Source organism: Myiozetetes cayanensis, unplaced genomic scaffold (genome assembly GCF_022539395.1).
Source record: "Myiozetetes cayanensis isolate MyiCay16 unplaced genomic scaffold, myiCay2020 scf519, whole genome shotgun sequence".
Classification (NCBI taxonomy): Eukaryota; Metazoa; Chordata; class Aves; order Passeriformes; family Tyrannidae; genus Myiozetetes; species Myiozetetes cayanensis.
In genome coordinates, this window is record NW_026087764.1 from 1 (window position 1) to 16,147 (window position 16,147).

Genomic DNA, 16,147 nt, shown 5'->3' on the forward strand with positions numbered 1-16,147 from the left:
TCCCATTTTCCCCTCTCCCTGTTCCCCTTTCCTCTTGCTCCTGATCCCATTTTCCTCTGTTCCTGATCCCATTTTTCCTCTCCCTGATCCCATTTTCCTCTCCTGATCCCGTTTTCCTCTCCTGATCCCATTTTCCTCCCTGATCCCATTTTCCCTCCCTGATCCCATTTTCCTCTCCCTGATCCATTTTCCCTCGATCCCATTTCCTCCTCCTGATCCCATTTTCCCTCCTGATCCCATTCTCCTCCCTGATCCCATTTTCCCTCTCCTGTTCCTATTTTCCCCCTGTTCCCATTTTTCCCTGATCCCATTTCCTCTTCCCTGATCCCATTTTCCCCTCCCTGATCCTATTTTTCTCCCTGATCTCATTTTCCTCCTGATCCCATTTTCCCCTCCCTGATCCCATTTTCCCCTCCCTGATCCCATTTTCCCCCTCCCTGATCCCATTTCCCCCTCCCTGATCCCATTTTCCCTCCCTGTTCCCATTTCCTCTGATCCCATTTCTCCCTGTTCCTATTTTCCCCTCCCTGATCCATTTTCTCCCTGATCCCATTTTTCCCCCCCTGATCCCATTTTTCCCCTCCCTGTTCCCATTTCCCCTCCCTGTTCCCATTTTCCCCTCCCTGATCCCATTTTTCCCCTCCCTGATCCCATTTTCCCCCTCTCTGACCCCATTTTCCCCCTCCCTGATCCCATTTTCCCCCTCCCTGATCCCATTTTCCCCCTCCCTGATCCCATTTTTCCCCTCCCTGATCCCATTTTCCCTCCCTGATTCCCATTTCTCCTCTCCTGATCCCATTTTCCTCCTCCCTGATCCCATTTTCCCTCCCTGATCCCATTTTCCCTCCCTGATCCCATTTTCCCTCCCTGATCCCATTTTCCTCCCTGATCCCATTTCTCCTCCCTGATCCCATTTTTCCCTCCCTGACTCCCATTTTCCCTCCCTGATCCCATTTTCCCTCCCTGATCCCATTTCCCCTCCCTGATCCCAAATTTCCCTCCCTGATCCCATTTTCCCTCCCTGATCCCATTTTTCCCTCCCTGATCCCGTTTTTCCCCTCCCAGGTGGTGGCCCTGGAGGGCTCCAACAGCACCGGCCGCAGGATCGTCGTGTCCAAACTCTACGAGGTGACCCCGGGGGGGGGTCCCAACCCCACATTTTGGGGTGGAAAAGGGGGATTTGGAGACCTTCATTTTGGGGTGGAAAAGGGGGATTTGGAGACCTTCATTTTGGGGTGGAAAAGGGGGATTTGGAGCCCTTCATTTTGGGGTTTTTTTGCAGGGGGTTCCTCTGCCCTTCCACACCCCCACCGAGCCCCCCTCGGGTGAGTCCTGGGGCTTCCCCCGGGCCCTTCTTGTCCCCAAACCCTCCTTCTTTGTCCCCAAAATGCCCTAAGCCCCGCCCTGTTGGATCTCCTAAACCCTCAGCTCTTTTGTCTCCAAATGCCTCAAACCCACCCTGTTGGATCCCCAGGCGCCATCTGTTTTGTCCCCCAAATGCCCTTTTTCCCCCAAACCCCCTGTTCGTCCCCGAACCCTCCTTCTTTGTCCCCAAATGCCCTTTTTCCCCCAAACCCACCGTCGGTCCCCAGCGCCATCGTTTTGGTCCCCAAAATGCCTTTTAGTGCCTGAAACCCCCTGTTGGTCCCTTAAACCCTCCTTCTTTGTCCCCAAAATCCCCCAAACCCCGCCTCTGTTCGTCCCCAAACCCTCCTTCTTTGTCCCCAAAATGCCTTTTTCCCCAAACCTCCGCTCTGGTCCCCAAACCTCCTTCTTTTGTCCCCAAATGCTCTTTGTAGGCCTCTTAAGCCCCCTGTTGTTCGTCCCTAAACCTCTCTTCTTTGTCCCCAAATGCCCTTTTGTGGTCCTAAACCCCCCTGTTCATCCCCAGCGCCTCGTTTTGTCCCCAAATGCCCTTTTCCCCCAAACCCCCTGTTCGTCCCCAACCCTCCTTCTTTGTCCCCAAGATGCCCTTTATGCCCCCCAACCCCCTGTTCGGTGCTCCAGGGCCTCGTTTTGTCCCCCAAATGCCCTTTCCCCCAACCCCCTGTCTCGTTCCTCAAACCCTCCTTCTTTGTCCCTAAGATGTCTTTTCCCCTAAACCCCCTGTTCATCCCCAACCTCCTTCTCTTGTCCCCAAATGCCCCAAACCCCCTCCTGTTCGTCTCCCAAACCCTCCTTCTTTGTCCCCAAAATGCCCCAAACCCCCCTGTTCATCCCCCCAAGCCCTCCTTCTTTGTCCCTCAAATGCCTGCCAAACTCCCTGTTCGTCCTCAAACCCTCCTTCTTTGTCCCCTAAGATGCCCTTAAACTCCCTCTGATTGCGTCCCTTAACCCTCCGATCTTCTGTTGTCCCTAAAATGCCCTTAAACCCTCTGTTCGATCCCCAAAACCTCCTTCTTAGTGTCCCCAAATGCCCTAAACTCCCCTGTTCGATCCCCAGCGCTCTGCTTGTGTCCCCAAAATGCCTCTTCCTAGTGACCCCTAAACCCCCCTGTTCGTCCCTAAACCCTCCTTCTTGTGTCCCCAAAATGCCCCAACCCCCCTGTTCGTCCCCAAACCCTCCTTCTTGTCCCCAAAATGCCCCAAACCCCCTCTGTTCGGTGCCCCAGCGCCCTGCTTTGTCCCCAAAATGCCCTTTTTCCCCCCAAAATGCTCTCCCCTTGCCCCCCAGAGCCCCTCCTGGTGCTCGTGGCCTGCGGGCCCTTCACGCCCTCGGACGGCGTCGCCTTCGACCCCCTGAGCGACCTCCTGGAGGTGCTGAACAGGGACCAGCCCGACGTGTGTGTGCTGGTGAGCCCCAAAACCCCCCTGGTGACCCCAAAACCCCTCCCTGTGACCCCAAAACCCCCCTGGTGAGCCCCAAAACCCCCCTGGTGACCCCAAACCTCCTGTGAGCCCTAAACCCCTCCTGGTGAGCCCCAAACCCTCCTAGTGACCCTAAACCTCTTCCTAGTGACCCTAAACCCTTCCTGGTGAGCCCAAACCCTTCCTGGTGACCCCAAACCCTCCCTGGTGACCCCAAACCCCTCCCTGTGAGCCCAAACCCTCTCCCTCGGACCTAAACCCTCCTGGTGAGCCCCAAACCTCTCCCTGGTGACCCTAAACCTCCTTCCTAGTGAGCCCCAAACCCCCCTGGTGACCCCAAAACCTCTTCCTGGTGACCCAAACCCTCTCCCTGTGAGCCCCAAACCCTCCCTGTGACCCCAAACCCTTCCTGACCTCCTCCCTGTGAACCCCAAAACCCTTCCCTGGTGACCCCAAAACCCCTTCCTGACCTCCTCCCTAGAGACCTAAAACCTTCCCTGGTGACCCTAAAACCCCTCCCTGTGACCCCAAACCCTTCCCTGACCCCCTCCCTGGAGCCCCAAACCCTTCCCTGTGACCCTAAACCCCTCCCTAGACCCTAAACCCCTCCTGACCCCCTCTAGAGCCCCAAACCCCTTCCCTGGTGACCCTAAACCCTCCCTGGTGACCCCAAACCCTTCCCTGACCCTCCCTGTGACCCTAAACCTCTTCCTGTGAGCCCCAAACCCTCTCCCGGTGACCCCAAAACCCTTCCCTGACCTCTCCCTGTGAGCCCCAAAACCCTCCCTGTGACCCCAAAACCCTCCTGGTGACCCCAAAACCTCTCCCTGGTGACCCTAAACCCCTCCTTGTGACCCTAAACCCCTCCCTTGGGTGATTTTGGAGTGGGTTTGGGCTGACTTGTTGCTTCTCCTCACGTTTCTCTCTTTCCCGCAGTTTGGGCCGTTCCTGGACGCCAAGAATGAGCAGGTGGAGGTGAGGAGGGACCCAAAACCCCCCAAAACCACCCCAGAACCCCCCAAACCCACCCCAGAATCCTCCCAAACGCACCCAAATCCTCCCAAACCCACCCCAAATCCTCCTAAACCCACCCCAGAGCCCCCCAAACCCACCCCAGAGCCCCCAAACCCACCTCAATTCCCCCAAATCCACTCTAAACCCCCCAAATCCCCCTCCAAACCCATCCTCAACCCACCCTAGAACTCCCCAAACCCCCCTAAACCCACTCAATCTCCCAAACCCACCCCAACCCTCTAAACCCACTCTAAACTCCCCAACCTCAAACCCACCCAATCCCAAATCCCCTAAACCCATCCCAACCCACCCCAGAACTCCCAAATCCCCAAACCCACTCTCAAAACCCCCCAAATCCTCCCGAACCCACCCTCAAATCCCCACTAACAAACCCACCCTCAGAACCCCACAACCTCCAAACCCACTCCCAATCTCCCAAACCCACCCCAAATCCCCTAAATCCACATCCTCAAAGCCCCCAAATCCTCTAAACCCATGCTAGAAATCCTCAAATCCTCCCCAAAACCCCTCAAACTCCACCCCAGAACTCCCAGTCCCCCCCTATCCCCCATTCCCGGTGGGAATTCTGTCCCTCCCCCAGAGCTGCCGCCTCTCGGGCTCCTTCGGGGACGTTTTCCGGCTGTGCCTGCGCTCCCTCATCGAGGGCACCCGGAGGTCAGTGCTCCCAAAAACCCCTGTTCTGACCCCAAACGGGCCCTGGGGGGGACATTCCTGCTGATTCCCGGGAGGAAAATGGGGGAAAACCCTTGGATTTGGGGTCCAGAGCCCCAACAGAGGCTCTGAAACCGCTCCGGGTTTTTTTTTCCCCTTAAATCCCCCCACGTTTTCCCCCTTTCCTCCCTCAGCACCGATTCCATTCCCTAAATTCCCAATTTTTACCCCTCCTTTTTTCCAGGAGCACCAACCTCATTTCCATCCCTCATCCTCCTTTTCCAGGAGCACCAACCTCATTTCCATCCCTCAATCCCCTCCTTTTCCAGGAGCACCAGCCTCATTTCCATCCCTCAATCCCTTCTTTTTCCAGGAGCACCAGCCCCGTTTCCACTCCCCAATCCCTTTTTCCAGGAGCACCAGCCCCATTTCCATCCCTAATCCCAGTTCTCCTCTTTCCAGGAGCTCCAGCCCGTTCCATCCCCAATCCTAGTTTCTCTCTCCTTTTCCAGGAGCTCCAACCCCGTTTCCATCCCCCAATCCCAGTTTTTCCCTCCTTTTCCAGGAGCACCAGCCCCATTTCCATCCCTCAATCCCTTCTTTTTCCAGGAGCACCAGCCCCATTTCCACCCCCCAATCCCAGTTTTTCCAGGAGCTCCAGCCCCATTTCCATCCCTCAATCCCTTCTTTTTCCAGGAGCACCAGCCCCATTTCCATCCCTCAATCCCTTCTTTTTCCAGGAGCACCAGCCCCATTTCCATCCCCCAATCCCAGTTTTTTCCCTCCTTTTCCAGGAGCACCAGCCCCATTTCCATCCCTCAATCCCAGTTTTTCCAGGAGCTCCAGCCCCATTTCCATCCCCCAATCCCTTCTTTTTCCAGGAGCACCAGCCCCATTTCCACCCCCCAATCCCAGTTTTTCCCTCTTTTTCCAGGAGCACCAACCCCATTTCCATCCCCCAATCCCAGTTTTTCCAGGAGCACCAGCCCCATTTCCACCCCTCAATCCCCTCCTTTTCCAGGAGCACCAGCCCCATTTCCATCCCTCAATCCCCTCTTTTTCCAGGAGCACCAGCCCCATTTCCACCCCTCTTTCCCCTCTTTTTCCAGGAGCACCAACCCCATTTCCATCCCCCAATCCCAGTTTTTCCCTCCTTTTCCAGGAGCTCCAGCCCCATTTCCACTCCCCAATCCCAGTTTTTTCCCTCTTTTTCCAGGAGCACCAGCCCCATTTCCACCCCTCAATCCCCTCCTTTTTCCAGGAGCACCAGCCCCATTTCCACCCCTCAATCCCAGTTTTTCCCTCCTTTTCCAGGAGCACCAGCCCCATTTCCATCCCCCAATCCCAGTTTTTCCCTCCTTTTCCAGGAGCACCAAGCCCCATTTCCATCCCCCAATCCTAGTTGCCTCTCCTTCCAGGAGCTCCAAGCCCCATTTCCATCCCTCTAATCTCCTCTTTTTCCAGGAGCACCAGCCCTGCTTCCACCTCTTTTCCTCTTTTCCAGGAGCACCAGCCCTCCATTTCCACCCCCTCAATCCTCCTTTCCAGGAGCACCAGCCCCATTTCCATCCCTCAGTCCCTCCTTTCCAGGAGCACCAGCCCCATTTCACCCCTCTTAATCCTCTTTCCCCACCTCTCAGCTCGTTTTTTTCCCCCCAATCCCCCGTTTTTCCCCTCATTCCCCCCCCTGCCCCAGCTGTGACCCCGTTTGCCGTTCCCTAAATCCCGTTTTTTTCCCTGTTTTCCAGCTCTGGCTGCCACCTGGTGCTGGTGCCGTCGCTCCGGGACGTGGCCCTCGACTTCGTGTACCCCCAGCCCCCCATCCCCCATCCCGGACCTGCCTCTGAGGACCGAGGTAACCGGCCCTGCCCTCCCCATTCCCAAAAAATCCCCAATTCCCAGAACCCCTCACCCTGTCCTGGGATTGGAGCTGAAATTCCTGCCCTGCCCTTCCCCATTCCCCAAGATAAAACCCCAATTCCCAAAACCCCTCACCCTGTCCTGGGAGCTGAAATTCCTGCCCTGCCCTTCCCCATTCCCAAAAAATCCCCAATTCCCAGAACCCCTCACCCTGTCCTGGGATTGGAGCTGAAATTCCTGCCCTGCCCTCCCCATTCCCAAAAAAACCCCATTCCCAGAAACCCTCACCCTGTCCTGGGAGCTGAAATTCCTGCCCTGCCCTCCCCCCATTCCCAAAAAAACCCCCAATTCCCAGAACCCTCACCCTGTCCTGGGAGCTGAAATTCCTGCCCTGCCCTCCCCCCTTCCCAAAAAAAAACCCATTCCCAAAACCCCTCACCCTGTCCTGGGATTGGAGCTGAAATTCCTGCCCTCCCCATTCCCAAAAAAACCCCATTCCCAGAACCCCTCACCCTGTCCTGGGAGCTGAAATTCCTGCCCTGCCCTTCCCCATTCCCAGATAAATCCCCAATTCCCAGAACCCCTCACCCTGTCCTGGGATTGGAGCTGAAATTCCTGCCCTTCCCAAAAAATCCCCAATTCCCAGAACCCTCACCCTGTCCTGGGATTGGAGCTGAAATTCCTGCCCTTCCCCTTCCCAAAAAATCCCCAATTCCCAGAAAACCCTCACCCTGTCCTGGGATTGGAGCTGAAATTCCTGCCCTGCCCTCCCCCTTCCCAAAAACCCCATTCCCAGAAAAACCCTCACCCTGTCCTGGGATTGGAGCTGAAATTCCTGCCCTGCCATTCCCAAAAAAAAACCCCATTCCCAAAACCCCTCACCCTGTCCTGGATTGAGCTGAAATTCGCTGCCTGCCCTCCCCCTTCCCAAAAATCCCAATTCCCAGAAAACCCTCACCCTGTCCTGGGATTGAGCTGAAATTCTGCCCTTCCCCATTCCCCAAAACCCTAATTCCCAGAGAGCCCTCACACCTGTCCTGGGATTGGAGCCCCCTGGGATCGGAGCTGAAATTCCACCCCCAATTTGGGGTACCTGGGGGTGGGTTTGGGGTACGTGGGAGATGATTTGGGGTGCCTGGGGGGTGGTTTGGGTACCTGGGGGTGGGTTTGGTTCATTTTGGGGCAGTTTTGGGATACCTGGGTGGGGTTTGGTTCATTTTAGAATTACCTGGGGGTGGGGTTTGGTGCACATGGGGGATGACTTGGGGTGCCTGGGTGAGGTTTGAGCCCTGTGGGGGATGATTTGGGGTGCCTGGGTGGGTTTTGAGCCCCGTGGGGGATGGTTTGGGGTGCCTGGGTGGGGTTTGAGCCCCATGGGGGTGATTTGGGGTGCCTGGGGGTGGGTTTGGTCCATTTTGGGGTGCCTGGGTGGGGTTTTGAGCCCCGTGGGGGATGATTTGGGGTGCCTCGGGGTGGGTTTGGTCCATTTTGGGGTGCCTGGGTGGGGTTTGAGCCCCATGGGGTGACGGGGTGCCCGTGTGCCAGCGGGTGCTGCTGCTGCCCGAGCCCTGCACGCTGGAGGTGGCGGGGGTGGTGCTGGGGCTCAGCTCCACGGACGTGCTGTTCCACATGGGGGCCGAGGAGATCAGCAGGTGGGGCTGCAGGGCCTTGCTGGGCCTCTTTCCCCCTTTAGTCCCCCTTTTTCCCCCTTTATTTCCTTCTTTTTTTAATCTTTTTTCCCTGTTTATCCCCCTTTTTCAACTTTTTCCTCCCCTTTTTCCTCCCCTTTTTCCTCCCCTTTTTCCTCCCTTTTTCTTCCTCCTCCCCTTTTCCTCCCCTTTTTCCTCCCTTTTTCCTCCTTTTCTTCCCTCCTCTTCTCCTTTCTCTTCTTCCCCATTTCCTCTTTTCTCCCTTTTATCCCCCTTTTTCTCCCTCCTCTTTTTCTCTTTCCCACCCTCTTTCTCCCATTTCACTGCCTCTTTGAGTTCTCCCTTTTCCCCCTTTCCCCCTCCTCGTTTCCCTTTCTCCCTCTTTTTCTCCCCCATTTATCCCCATTTCCTCCTCATTTCACTTCCCTCCCCATTTTCCCCTCATTTCCCATTTCCTCCCCATTTTCCCTCTCCCTCCCATTTTGCTCCCATTTCCCCTCCCCATTTTCCCTTCCTCCCCATTTATCCCCTCTTTCCTCCTCCCCATTTATCCCTCCCATTTCCCTCCCCATTTCTCCCATTCCCCATTTCCTTCCCCCATTTATCCCATTTCCCTCCCCATTTATCCCTCCCCATTTTCCCTCCCCATTTTTCCCTCCCATTTCCTTCTCCCATTTCCCCTCCCCACTGTTCCCTTCTCCTCCCCATTTTCCCTTCTCCCATTTTTCCTCCCCCATTTTTCCTCCCATTTCTTCCTCCCCATTTCTCTCCCTCCCCATTTCCTCCCTCACCCTATCTTCCTCTCCCATTTTTCCCTCCCCATTTCCTTTCCTCCCCATTTCTCTCTCTCTCCCCATTTTTCTCTCCCATTTTCCTCCCCATTTTCCCCTCCCCATTTCCCCTCCCCACATTCCCTTTCCCTCCCCATTTTCCCCGCAGATCCTCAGGGACCTCGGATCGTTTCACGCGGATCCTGCGGCACATCCTGACCCAGCGCAGGTGAGGGGGGGGCCTGGCCCCGAAACGGCCCCAAAAGGGCCCCGAAACGGCCCCAAAAGGGCCCCAAAAGGGCCCCAAAAGGGGCAAATGCTCTCTGGGGGCTCCTCTGAAATGGCTTTTAATGTGCCCAAGGCCCTTTCTGTGCCCCCCACAGTTACTGTCCCTGTACCTACAGTTACTGTCCCCCAGTTATTACCCCTTGTACCCACAGTTACTGCCCCTGTCCCCACAGTTACTGCCCCTGTCCCCACAGTTATCCCCCTGTCCCCACAGTTATCCCCTGTCCCACAGTTACTTACACCCTGTTCTGTCCCCACAGTTATTACCCCTCTATCCCCACAGTGTAGTACCCCTTGTCCCCACAGTTATTACCTCTGTCCCCACAGTTATTACCCCTGTCCCCACAGTTATCCCTCTGTCCCCACAGTTATCCCCTGTCCCCACAGTTATCCCCTGTCCCCACAGCTACTACCCCTGTCCCCACAGTTATCCTCTGTCCCCACAGTTACTCCCTGTCCCCACAGTTACTGTCCCCACAGTTATTACCCCCTGTACCCACAGTTATCCCCCTGTCCCCACAGTTATTACCCCCTGTCCCCACAGTTATCCCCCTGTCCCCACAGTTATTACCCCCTGTCCCCACAGTTATTACCCCCTGTCCCCACAGTTATTACCCCTGTCCCCTACTAGTTATTACCCCTGTCCCCACAGTACCTGTCCCCACAGTTACTACCCCTGTCCCCACAGTTATCCCCCTGTCCCCACAGTTACTGTCCCACAGTTATTACCCTCTGTCCCCACAGTTATTACCCCCTATCCCCACAGTTATTACCCCTGTCCCCACAGTTATACCCCCTGTCCCCACAGTTATATCCCTGTCCCCACAGTTATTACCCCTGTCCCCACAGTTATTACCCCCTGTCCCCACAGCGTACCCCCTGTCCCCACAGTTATTACCCTCTGTCCCCACAGTTATTCCCTGTCCCTCACAGTTATTACTCCCCTGTCCCCACAGTTATCACCCCTGTCCCCACTAGTCATATCCTCTGTCCCCACAGTTATCCCCTGTCCCCACAGTTATTACCCCCTGTCCCCACAGTTATTCTCCTCTGTCCCCACAGTTATTACTCCCTGTCCCACAGTTATACCCCTGTCCCCACAGTTATACCCCTGTCCCCACAGTTATACCCCCTGTCCCCACAGTTATTACCCTCTGTCCCCACAGTATTACCCCCTGTCCCCACAGTGTATTCCCTGTCCCCACAGTTATTACCCTCTGTCCCCACAGTTATTACCCCCTGTCCCCACAGTTATTACCTCTTGTCCCCACAGTTATTACCCCCTGTCCCCACATTTTTCCGTGTCCCCACAGTTATTACCCCCTGTATCCAGTTTTTCTGTGTCCCCACAGTTGTTTCTCCGTGTCCCCACAGTTATTACCCTCTGTCTCCCACAGTTATTACCCCCTGTACCCACATTTTTCCATGTCCCCACAGTTATTACCCTCTGTCCCCACAGTTATTACCCTCTGTTCCCACAGTTATTACCCCCTGTACCCACATTTTTCCATGTCCCCACAGTTATTACCCCTGTCCCCAACAGTTATTACCCCTGTACCCAGCGTTTCCGTGTCCCCACAGTTATTTCCGTGTCCCACAGCTATTACCGCTGTACCCACAGCTATTACCTCTCTGTACCCAGTCTTCCGTGTCCCCACAGTTATTACCCTCTGTATCCAGTTTTTCCATGTCCCCACAGTTATTACCCCCTGTCCCCAGTTGTACCCCCTGTCCCTGCAGTTTTTCTATGTCCCCACAGTTATTACTCCCCTGTCCCCACAGTTATTACCCCCTGTCCCCACAGTTATTACCCTCTGTCCCCACAGTTATTACCCCCTGTCCCCACAGTTATTACCCCTGTCCCTACAGTAGCTACCCCCTGTCCCTGCAGCTTCTGTGTCCCCACAGTTATTACCCCCTGTCCCCACAGTTACTGTCCCTGTACCCACAGTTATTACCCTGTCCCCACAGTTATCCCCCTGTCCCCACAGTTACTGTCCCTGTCCCCACAGTTACTGTCCCTGTACCCACAGTTATCCCCCTGTCCCCACAGTTATTCCCCTGTCCCCACAGTTATTACCCTCTGTCCCCACAGTTATTACCCTCTGTCCCCACAGTTATTCCCCTCTGTCCCCACAGTTATTCCCTGTCCCCACAGTTATTACCCTCTGTCCCCACAGCTATCCCCCTGTCCCCACAGTTATTCCCCTGTCCCCACAGCTATTACCTCTCTGTCCCCACAGTTATCCCCTGTCCCCACAGTTATCCCCCTGTCCCCACAGTTATTACCCCTTGTCCCCATAGTTATTACCTCTCTGTCCCCACAGTTATTCCCCCTGTCCCCACAGTTATTACCCCCTGTCCCCACAGTTATTACCCTCTGTCCCCACAGTTATCCCCCTGTCCCCACAGTTATTACCCTGTCCCCACAGTTATTACCCCCTGTCCCCACAGTTATCCCCCTGTCCCCACAGTTATACTCCCTTGTCCCCACAGTTATTACCCCCTGTCCCCACAGTTATACCCCTATCCCCACAGTTATTACCCCTGTCCCCACAGTTATCCCCCTGTCCCCACAGTTATTACCTCTGTCCCCACAGTTATTACCCCTTGTCCCCATACAGTTATTACCCTCTGTCCTCACAGTTATACCCCCTGTCCCCACAGTTATTACCCCTGTCCCTCACAGTTGATACCCTGTCCCCACAGTTATACCCTGTCCCCCACAGTTATTACCCCCTGTCCCCACAGTTATCCCCCTGTCCCTACAGTTATACCCCTGTCCCCACAGTCATTGCCCCCTGTCCCACACAGCTATACCCCTGTCCCCACAGTTATTACCTCCTGTCCCACAGTTATTGTCCCCTGTCCCCACAGTTATACCCCTGTCCCCATCAGTTATTACCCCCTGTCCCCACAGTTATCCCCCTGTCCCCACAGTTATTACCCCCTGTCCCCACAGTTATTACCCTCTGTCCCCATCAGCTATCACCCTGTCCCACATTTTTCCGTGTCCCCACAGTTGTTACCCCCTGTCCCCACATTTCCGTGTCCCCACAGCTATACCCTCTGTCCCCAACAGTTAGCACCTCTCTGTCCCCACTAGTTATTACCCCCTGTCCCCACAGTTATTACCCTCTGTACTCCACAGTTATTACCCTCCTGTCCCCACAGTTATTACCCCCTGTCCCCACAGTTATTACCCTCTGTCCCCACAGTTATTACCCCCTGTCCCCACAGTTATTACCCCCTGTCCCCAGTTATTCTTGTCCCCACAGTTATTACCCCCTGTCCCCACATTTTTCCGTGTCCCCACAGTTATTACCCCCTGTATCCAGTTTTTCTGTGTCCCCACAGTTGTTTTTCCGTGTCCCCACAGTTATTACCCTCTGTTCCCACAGTTATTACCCCCTGTACCCACATTTTTCCATGTCCCCACAGTTATTACCCTCTGTCCCCACAGTTATTACCCTCTGTTCCCACAGTTATTACCCCCTGTACCCACATTTTTCCATGTCCCCACAGTTATTACCCCCTGTCCCCACAGTTATTACCCCCTGTACCCAGTTTTTCCGTGTCCCCACATTTTTCCGTGTCCCCACAGTTATTACCCGCTGTACCCACAGTTATTACCCTCTGTATCCAGTTTTTCCGTGTCCCCACAGTTATTACTCTCTGTACCCAGTTTTTCTGTGTCCCCACAGTTATCCCCCTGTCCCCACAGTTATTACCCCCTGTCCCTGCAGTTTTTCTGTGTCCCCACAGTTATTACCCCCTGTCCCCACAGTTACTGTCCCTGTACCCACAGTTATTACCCTGTCCCCACAGTTATTACCCCCTGTCCCCACAGTTATTACCCTCTGTCCCTGCAGTTTTTCTGTGTCCCCACAGTTATTACCCTGTCCCCACAGTTATATCCCTCTGTCCCCACAGTTATCCCCCTGTCCCCACAGTTATTACCCCTGTCCCTACAGTTATTACCCCTGTCCCCAGTTATTACCCTCTGTCCCCACAGTTGTACTCCCTGTCCCCACAGTTATCCCCCTGTCCCCACAGTTATTACCCCCTGTCCCCACAGTTACTGTACCCACAGTTATCTCACTGTCCCCACAGTTATTACTCTCTGTACCCAGTTTTTCTGTGTCCCCACAGTTATTACCCTCTGTCCCCACAGTTATTCCCTGTCCCCACAGTTGTTACCCCCTGTCCCCACTAGTTATCCCCCTGTCCCCACAGTTATTACCCTGTCCTCCACAGTTATCCCCTGTCCCCACAGTTGCCCCTGTCCCCACAGTTATTGCCCCCTGTCCCCACAGTTATTACCCTCTGTCCCCACAGTTATTCCCCTGTCCCCACAGTTATTACCCTGTCCCCACAGTTGTTCACTCCCTGTCCCCACAGTTATTACCCCCTGTCCCCACAGTTATTACCCCCTGTCCCCACAGTTATTACCCTCTGTCCCCACAGTTATTACCCTCTGTCCCCAGTTATTACCCCCTGTCCCCACAGTTACTGTCCCCACAGTTATTCCGTGTCCCCACAGTTATTACCCCCTGTCCCCACATTTTTCTGTGTCCCCACAGTTATTACCCGCTGTACCCGCCCTCCGAGGAGCTGAACCTGGACCTGGAGGCGGCCGCGCTCGGCGCCCGCCTGCCCGTCACGCCCGACGTGCTGGTGACGCCCTCCGAGCTGCGCTTCTTCATCAAGGTCAGTGATCCCAATCCCAATCCCACATCCCAATCCCTGCTTCTTCATCAAGGTCAGTGATCCCAAATCCTGAGCCCAATCCCAAATCCCAGTCCCTGCTTCTTCATCAAGGTCAGTGAGCCCAAATCCCAATCCCACATCCCAGTCCCTGCTTCTTCATCACGGTCAGTGATCCCAATCCCAAATCCCAATCCCACATCCCAATCCCTGCTTCTTCATCAAGGTCAGTGATCCCAAATCCTGAGCCCAATCCCACATCCCAATCCCTGCTTCTTCATCAAGGTCAGTGATCCCAATCCTAAATCCCAATCCCACATCCCAATCCCTGCTTCTTCATCAAGGTCAGTGATCCCAATCCTCAATCCCAATCCCAAATCCCAATCCCTGCTTCTTCATCAAGGTCAGTGTGATCCCAATCCTAAATCCCAATCCCAAATCCCAATCCCTGCTTCTTCATCAAGGTCAGTGATCCCATCCCAGATCCTGATCCTGATCCCAGATCCTGAGCCCAACCCCACATCCTGATCCCAAATCCTGATCCCAATCCTAGATCTCAATCCCTGCTTCTTCATCAAGGTCAGAGTGAGAGCCCCATCCCAGATCCTGATCCCAAATCCTGAGCCAACTCCCATCCTGGCTGTATCCCGGTGTTCCCAGCTCTCATCCCAGCTGTATCCCAGTGTTCCCACACCCATCCCAGTGTTCCCACTCCCATCCCAGCTGTATCCCGGTGTTCCCACACCCATCCCAGTGTTCCCACTCCCATCCCAGCTGTATCCTGGTGTTCCCACTCCCATCCCGGTGTTCCCACTCCCATCCCAGTGTTCCCACTCCCATCCTGATGTTCCCAACTCCCATCCCAGCTGTATCCCAGCATTCCCACTCCCATCCCGGCGTTCCCAACTCCCATCCCGGTGTTCCCAACTCCCATCCCAGCTGCATCCCAGCATTCCCACACCTATCCCGGTATTCCCAACTCCCATCCCGGCGTTCCCGCTCCCATCCCGTCCGTGCCCCTCCCCTGACCCCCATTCCCTCCTTCCCTCAGGACGTCCTGGGCTGCGTCTGCCTCAACCCCGGCCGGCTGACCAAGGGCCGTGCCGGGGGCACCTTCGGCCGCCTGTGGATCCAGCGGGAATCGGAGCCGCCGGGGCCGCCGGGGCCGCGCCGGAGCCCCTGCGTGGCCGCCCAGATCGTCCGGATCTGACCCCTCGGGACCCCCGCGGGACAGGGTGGGGAAACACCCGGAATTCCGGGGCCAATCCCCCCCTTCCCGCTGGATTTCCCTGGGAAAGGGGGATCTGGGATTGGGGGGGAAGGTCCGGGATCCCCATCCTGGTGTTGGAATGGGGGGAAAACGGGGAATGATGAGGGAGCGTCCTCGTTAAGGGGCTCGGAGTTAATCCAAGGCCTTTTCACCCCAAATAAAATGTCGTTTTTTCCCGACACCCCCAAAAACCCCTTTTCCCTGATTTTTTTCCCACCATTCCCGCCGTTTCCCACTTTTTGCACCTGCAGAGGGAAGGGAGAGAAGCCCCCTTTTCCCTCCCCATTTTCCGCTTGGATTCTCCTCTTCCAGCCTCGTTTTTTGGAAAAACGAGGAGAATCCAAGCGGAAAAGGGACCTTGAGGAAGAAGCAGGGATTCTTTTTTTCCAAGGAAAAACGATGATTTTGGTTAAAACAGCAGCGGGATGAGCCGGGGCTGCATCGCTGGGGGGATTTGGGGGGAATTTTGGGACAATTTGGGACTGGATTTCCCCGGGAAGAGGATCCAGGATTTCCCCGGGAAGAGGAGCCAGGATTTCCCTGGGAAGAGGATCCAGGATTTCCCCGGGAAGAGCAGCCAGGATTTCCCCGGGAAGAGGAGCCAGGATTTCCCCGGGAAGAGGAGCCAGGATTTCCCCGGGCAGAGCCAGGATTTCCAGGAAGAGGAAGTTACGTATTGTAGTGATCCCAATCCCAAATCCCAATCCCACATCCCAATCCTTGCTTCTTCATCAAGGTCAGTGAGCCCAATTCCAATCCCAATTCCACATCCTGAGCCCAATCCCACATCCCAATCCCTGCTTCTTCATCAAGGTCAGAGTGAGAGCCCCATCCCAGATCCTGATCCCAAATCCTGAGCCAACTCCCATCCTGGCTGTATCCTGGTGTTCCCACACCCATCCCAGTGTTCCCAACTCCCATCCCAGCTGTATCCCAGCGTTCCCAACTTCCATCCCAGCTGTATCCCAGTGTTCCCAACTCCCATCCCAGCTGTATCCCGGCATTCCTGCTCCCATCCCAGTGTTCCCAACACCCATCCTGGCTGTATCCCGGCGTTCCCGCTCCCATCCCGGTGTTCCCAATTCCCATCCCAGTGTTCCCGCTCCCAT

General features: G+C 55.4%; 1 protein-coding gene across 1 annotated transcript; it reads left to right on the forward strand.

The window, feature by feature from the left end:
- Positions 1–1,017: 1,017 nt before the first annotated feature.
- POLA2 (DNA polymerase alpha 2, accessory subunit) lies at positions 1,018–15,116 on the forward strand (the record flags this gene model as incomplete). Its single annotated transcript, XM_050334274.1, has 10 exons — positions 1,018–1,128; positions 1,283–1,325; positions 2,675–2,793; positions 3,745–3,783; positions 4,424–4,497; positions 6,243–6,349; positions 7,898–8,006; positions 8,943–9,002; positions 13,645–13,771; positions 14,820–15,116. Coding segments are annotated over 10 exons (948 nt in total), but the record flags the coding sequence as incomplete, so codon positions are not given.
- Positions 15,117–16,147: the final 1,031 nt, after the last annotated feature.